A 7,616-nucleotide genomic window follows, 5' to 3' on the forward strand; every position below is an offset into this window, starting at 1 on the left:
CGGACACAGCAATTATTCATTGTGATGTAAAACGGTGCTTCTCAAACCTCTCTTCTGTGACCCCCAGAAGTTTCACAAAGTCAGTGATAAAAAACAATCTCCCTGATTCACACTAATCAAGGGCTTGATGATTAACTGATGATTGGAGGTGTCTGACTTGACAGTTCATGCAGCTTTAGTATTCTGATCAGAGAGTTTCTGGACACATGTATCTATGTGTAAATGTGTCTTACCGGGTCACAGTGTGTCCCAATCCCCTTTTCCTGCTCTATATTCCATTTCAACTATGCATTCTACCAACAGTGCCCACTGTACTGCTTTCGGTAGCCTGATTTTACGTCTGTTTACGTTCCCCAGTTTCTGTGTTGTGGGTTTGTATGTTCATTTCAGGAAATGGCTTCCTGGATTCTAAGCAGCTGATTGGTCAGCCCCATTGTGATTGAGCTCTGACCCCTCCTCTCGTCAGGGGATACAGCTGTCTCTTCATTACCAACTCCTTCTCCAGCTTGATAAAAGCCAGTGTTCCTTTGTCAGGGGAAAATATAGTTATTTTTATGTCCTGTGTTGATTGTTGTGACGGGCAGTAAAGTTGTGGATATTATTTTGTAGCCGTCTTCCGGGGTGAGGTGGTATCCCAATAGGACTTAGTGTTTTTGGTTATGAAATTGTTCACTTAAAGTATTTAGTCATTTTTCTGTTTCATTTGTTCCCGGGGGGGGACTCACCTTGGGAACGTTTAGGCAAGAGGCCCGCGGGCATACGTGACCCGTAGTGTTGAATCTGTCTATGCACACTAGGTAAGACCTGGGTGGATCACCACCTGTATTTTGGTTACGCACCAGGTGGTGCTTAAGGTTAGGTAAGACGTGGGGAGGCGGGGTAAGACGTGGGGAGCGGGGTAAGACGTGGGAGGCGGGGTAAAGACGTGGGAGGCGGGGTAAGACGTGGGAGGCGGGTAAGACGTGGGAGGCGGGTAAGACGTGGGAGGCGGGGTAAGACGTGGGGAGGCGGGGTTAAGACGTGGGGACTCTAACTTTAACTTTCTTTGCTTTGGTTCCGTCCAGCCCCTTTTCCCCACCTTACCGTGTGAAGGAAGAATACATTCCCTGTAAACAGTGTTTTTCTCTGCCTCCGTCGTCCTTCCCTGCACCTCCGATCACCACACTGTTTCACTCCACGGGGAGCTGAGATGTAGCAGGGTGTCGCGTTCCCTCCTCCAACGTACGCAACAACGTCCAAAACCTCCTGAAGTGGTCAGCCAGATGGGAAACGCAGTCAGACCACCAAGCCACTTGTGCGTTTACACCGGTCTTTTCAATGTGATCCTTGTATTCTGATAGCAGAAGTCACATGTAAGTGTCAAGTCTAGACACAAGCGTACATGGAATGCAGTGGAGGCTGCTTTGCGAATACGACGGGGCCTGTTGACTTTTTTTGTGTTTTGAATAATATTTCCACACGAACCATGTTTCACTTGGAGGATGAAATAAGACTGAAAATGATGATGATGCCCTTTTTTAGTGTAAAAGCTTTAAAAAAAAATTATAATAATAATTAACGCTTGGATTTTTTTTGCATGTTCAGGTGGGATGGAGTTTTTGGCCCTCAGCATGACATCACAATCTGATCTGATTATTCTGACCTATGACCAGTCATCTCTTATTTGCATATGTATCACCCTCCTTTGAAGGGAGGTAGGATCTCTACAGTCAACACGCCCACACGATCAGACTCAGCGTTTCCATAGCAAGAGGAGGCTCGGGGGGAAATAAATAATAAAACATATTTGGAGTTCATGAAATGAACAGTGATACTGTGATTTTTAAATATGAAATTAATAAGACAGCACAGGGCTTTAATTGTTGAATTGTGTTAAATCATCAGTGTTGAATTGCCTTTTTTAATCCTCTTTTTTAATGTATGTATTGTTGTTCTCGGTTTAGGACACTTCATTTATTTATTAATTTCGTCCTTCCTTCCTCCATTCAAGGTCCTTGTCCCCTCCAAGCGCTTCTGGTCCAAACTGGCTCCTAGTCAGGCCTACTGGAACCGCCAGCAACAGAGACTGGACCTCCAACACAACCCCATCCTCGCCTCCTCCAACAGTAACAACACTAGCGATGAGTTTGTCAGACCTGTCCCTGATTGGCTCAACGACACGGGACTGAACCCTGACCCCTGCCAACCGGACTACAGAGTCACCACTGACGTGAAAGACTACAATTCCCTACCTCCCCGTTTTAAAGACTTCCTGCTCTACATGCGCTGTCGGTCGTACCCTCTAGTGGTGGACCAGCCTCACATCTGCCARAAGACCCGGAGAGGGGAGTCGCCCTTCCTCCTACTGGCCGTYAAATCCCTTACTCCGCACTTTGACCGCCGCCAGGCCATCCGCCAGTCGTGGGGKCRAGCCGGCGTCCTCGCCAACCGGACGGTTGTCACGGTGTTCCTGCTCGGCAACACCACGGCCGTGGACCACCACCCAGATCTGTCGGCGATGCTGCGCTATGAGAACGCTCAACCACATCGACGTCCTCCAGGTATCAATAATATACATGTTTAACCTCCTCCAGGTATAAATAATATACCATGTTAACGTCCTCCAGGTATCAAATAATATACAACGTTTTACCTCCTCAGGTCAATAATATACACGTTAACGTCCTCCAGGTATCAATAATATACACGTTAACGTCCTTCAGGTATCAAATAATATACATGTTACGCCTCCTCCAGGTATTCAATAATATACACGTTAACGTCCTCCAGGTATCAATAATATACAACGTTAACGTTCTCAGGTATCAATAATATACACGTTAACGTCCTCCGCAGTATCACTAGTAATATACATGTTTAACGTCCTCCAGGTATCAATAATATACACGTTAACGTCCTCCAGGTATCAATAATACACGTTAACTCCTCTCAGGTATCAAATATACTCACGTTACTCCTCCAGGTATCAATAATATACACGTTAACGTCCTCCAGGTATCAATAATATACACTGTTAACGTCCTCCAGGTATCAAATAATATACACGTTAACGTCCTCCAGGTATCAAATAATATACATGTTAAGTCCTCGGTCAGGTATCAATAATATACATGTTAACGTCCTGTCCTCACAACTCCAGGTATCAATAATATACACGTTAACGTCCTCCAGGTATCAATAATATACAGTTAACGTCCTCCAGGTATCAATAATATACATGTTAACGTCCTCCAGGTATCAAAATATACATGTTAACCTCCTCCAGGTATAATAATATACACGTTAACGTCCTCCAGGTGTCAATAATATCACGTTAACGTCCTCCAGGTGTCAATAATATACACGGTTAACGTCCTCCAGGTATCAATAATATAACCGTTACTGTCCTCCCCAGGTATCAGAATTAATACTACAATTAACGTCCTCCAGGTATCAGTAAATATTCACGATAACTGTCCTCCAAGGTATCATATTAATATACATCGTTAACCTCCTCAGGTGTCAATAATATACACGTTAACTCTCCTCCAGGTGTCAATAATATAACATGTTAACACTCCTCCGCAGGTAGTCAGATAATATACACGTTAACGTCCTTCGAGGTAGTCAGATAATAACACGTTACGATCCTTCCAGGTGTCAATAATACACGTTAACCTCCTCCAGTGTGTCAATAATATACACGTTAACCTCCTCCAGGGTCAATATATATCACGTTAACCTCCTCTCAGGTGTCAATAATATACACGTTAACCTCCTCCAGGTGTCAAATATACACGTTAACCTCCTCCAGGTGTCAATAATATACACTTAACCCCTCCAGGTGTCACATAAATATACACGTTAACCTCCTCCAGGTATTCAATAATATACACGTTAACTCCTCCAGGTGTCAATAATATACACGTAACCTCCTCCAGGTGTCAATAATATACACGTTAACCTCCTCCAGGTGTCAATAATATACACGTTAACCTCCTCCAGGTGTCAATAATATACACGTTAACCTCCTCCAGGTGTCAATAATATACACGTTAACCTCCTCCAGGTGTCAATAATATACACGTTAACCTCTCCAGGTGTCAATAATATACACGTTAACCTCCAGGTGTCAATAATATACACGTTACCTCTCCAGGTGTCAAATAATATACACTTTAACCTCCTCCAGGTGTCAATAATATACACGTTAACCTCCTCCAGGTGTCAATAATATACACGTTAACCTCCTCCAGGTGTCAATAATATACACGTTAACTCTCCAGGTGTCAATAATATACACGTAACCTCCTCCAGGTGTCAATAATATACACGTTAACCTCCTCCAGGTGTCAATAATATACACGTTAACCTCCTCCAGGTGTAAATAATATACACTGTTAACCTCCTCCAGGTGTCAATAATATACACGTTAACCTCCTCCAGGTGTCAATAATATAACAGTTAACCTCCTCCAGGTGTCAATAATATACACGTTAACCTCCTCCAGGTGTCAATAATATACACGTTAACCTCCTCCAGGTGTCAATAATATACACGTTAACCTCCTCCAGGTGTCATAATATACACGTTAACCTCCTCCAGGTGTCAATAATATTACACGTTAACCTCCTCCAGGTGTCAATAATTACCGTTAACTCCTCCAGGTGTAATAATTACACAGTTAACCTCCTCCAGGTATCAATAATATACACGTTAACCTCCTCCAGGTGTCAATAATTACACGTTAACCTCCTCCAGGTATCAATAATATACACGTTAACTCCTCCAGGTGTCAATAATATACACGTTAACCTCTCCAGGTGTCAATAATTACACGTTAACTCCTCCAGGTTCAATAATATACACGTTAACTCCTCCAGGTGTCAATAATTACACGTTAACCTCCTCCAGGTGTCAATAATTACACGTTAACCTCCTCCAGGTTCAATAAATTACACGTTAACCTCCTCCAGGTATCAATAATATACACGTTAACCTCCTCAGGTATCAATAATATACACGTTAACCTCCTCCGGTTCAATAATATACACGTTAACCTCCTCCAGGTGTCAATAATATACACGTTAACGCCTCTCAGGTGTCAAATATACACGTTAACTCTCCTCCAGGTGTCAATAATTACACGTTAACCTCCTCCAGGTGTCAATAATATACACGTTAACGTCCTCCAGGTGTCAATAATATCAACGTTAACCTCCACCAGGTGTCAATAATATACACGTTAACGCCTCCAGGTATCAATACATGTACAGCGTTAACCTCCTCCAGGTATCAATAAATGTACATGTTAACCTCCTCCAGGTGTCAATAATATACACGTTAACGTCCTCCAGGTGTCAATAGATACACGTTCCAGGGTTTTTCTTTATTTTTACTATTTTCTACATTGTAGAATAATAGTGAAGACATCACAACTATGAAATAACACATATGGAATCATGTAGTAACCCAAAAAGTATTAAACATCTCAAAATATATGTTATATTTGAGATTCTTCAAAGTAGCCACCGCTTTAACCTTGACAGCTTTGCACACTCTTGGGATTCTCTCAACCAGTTTCATGAGGTAGTCACCTGGAATGCATTTCAATTAACAGGTGTGCCTTGTTAAATTGTCATTTGTGCATTTTCTTTCCCAGTGGAATCCTCATATAAGGGCAGTGTGAGTAATAAGACAACGGAGGCTTTCGCTTTTCTAAACCCTTTTTTATATATGTTTTACTTTGAAGAGGACTTTATGCGAAAACCCCCTAAAAGGTAGGGAGGGGGGTGGGGGTTGTAAGCTGAAATAGAATTGTTTTAATACGGTCATACCATGGATCATTTAGCTTTTTATTTTTATTTTTTTAGGACCCCTTTAGGTATATATAAAAAAAAAAAAAAATTTGATAAAATATTGAATTTGTCATTTTACTACCAAATCCCATAGAAACGCATTGAATAACACATTCATAAATGCCAGAAAAGACAGTCAAAAAACAAATCATAATGAACCAGGTTTTGAAGGGTCTGTCCTATATCAAGGACATATAAGAAAGCTCAGGAAATGTTAGATATTTGTTTTTTACATTTTTAACCCCCTTTTTTTGTGCAAAACAGATCTCTATCTGAAACTGGCAGATTTTGTTGGGGATTTATTTTATTATGTTACTTAGATTCACACACCGGTTCATCAATCGACAAGGGGGGTGTTTTTAAATATAAATATGTCAGCACCCTTAGGTCTGAGTGTCCCTGTGTCCCAGAGTGTCACTCACAAATCTGAAACATTAGACAAGACATACAGTTGAGTCAGAAGTTTACATACACTTAGGTTGGAGTCATTAAAACTCGTTTTTCACCACACTCCACACATTTCTTGTTAACAAACTATAGTTTTGGCAAGTCGTTAGGGCCTCACTTGTGCATGACAAAGTAATTTTTCCAACAATTGTTACAGAGTTATTTCACTTATAACTCACTGTATCACAATTCCAGTGGGTCAGAAGTTTACATACACTAAGTTGACTGTGCCTTTAACAGCTTGGAAAATTCCAGAAATGATGTCATGGCTTTAGAAGCTTCTGATAAGCTAATTGACATATTTGAGTCAATTGGAGGTGTACCTGTGGATGTATTTCAAGGCCTACTGTTAAACTCATGCCTCTTTGCTTGACATCATGGGAAAATCAAAAGAAATCAGCCAAGACCTCAGATAAAAATTGTAGACCTCCACAAGTCTGGTTCATCCTTGGAAGCAATTTCCAAACGCCTGAAGGTACACACGTTCATCTGTACAAACAATACACAAGTATAAACACCATGGGACCAAGCAGCCTGTCATACCGCTCAGGAAGGAGACCGTTCTGTCTCCTAGAGATGAACGTACTTTGGTGCGAAAAGTGCAAATCAATCCCAGAACAACAGCAAAGGACTTGTGAAGATGCTGGAGGAAACAGGTACAAAAGTATCTATATCCACAGTAAAACGAGTCCTATATCGACATAACCTGAAAGGCCGCTCAGCAAGGAAGAAGCCACTGCTCCAAAACCGCCATAAAAAAGCCAGACTACGGTTTGCAACTGCACATGGGGACAAAGTTCGTACTTTTTGGAGAAATGTCCTCTGGTCTGATGAAACAAAAATAGAACTGTTTGTGGCAGAACTGAAAAAGCGTTTTTGAGCAAGGAGGCCTAGAAATGTGCTCAGTTACACCAGCCTTGTCAGGAGGAATGGGCCAAAATTCACCCAACTTATTGTGGGAAGCTTATGAAAGGCTCCCCGACGGTCTGACCCAAGTTAAACCATTTAAAGGCAATTCTACCAAATACTAATTGAGTGATGTAAACTTCTGACCCACGGGGAATGAGAAGAAATAAAAGCTGAAATAAATCATTGTCTACTATTATTCTGACATTTCACATTCTTAAAATAAAGTGGTGATCCTAACTGACCTAAAAACAGGAATTGTTACGAGATTAAAATGTCAGGAATTGTGGAAAAACTGAGTTTAATGTATTTGGCTAAGGTGTATGTAAACTTCAGACTTCTACTGTATTACAGATCAAAACCAACATTGTGGACCACTCAGTGAGTTCAAAAGACAATACATTACCACAGCAAATTCCCCCGATA

The 7,616-nt window shown here is 41.4% G+C and overlaps 1 protein-coding gene across 1 annotated transcript in view; it reads left to right on the plus strand.

Annotated features, from left to right (window-relative positions):
- Window positions 1-1,884: 1,884 nt before the first annotated feature.
- The window catches only part of LOC112077816 (N-acetyllactosaminide beta-1,3-N-acetylglucosaminyltransferase 2), a gene marked incomplete at its 5' end in the record, with an annotated part of 15,046 nt that continues 9,314 nt past the window's right edge, over window positions 1,885-7,616 (plus strand). The window contains 2 exons of the mRNA XM_070441840.1: window positions 1,885-2,540; window positions 5,642-5,664. Coding sequence (XP_070297941.1) covers window positions 1,885-2,540; window positions 5,642-5,664 — 679 coding nt within the window. The remainder of the gene's footprint in view (window positions 2,541-5,641; window positions 5,665-7,616) is intronic.

This window comes from Salvelinus sp. IW2-2015, unplaced genomic scaffold, assembly GCF_002910315.2.
Source record: "Salvelinus sp. IW2-2015 unplaced genomic scaffold, ASM291031v2 Un_scaffold4942, whole genome shotgun sequence".
In the NCBI taxonomy this organism is placed as follows: Eukaryota; Metazoa; Chordata; class Actinopteri; order Salmoniformes; family Salmonidae; genus Salvelinus; species Salvelinus sp. IW2-2015.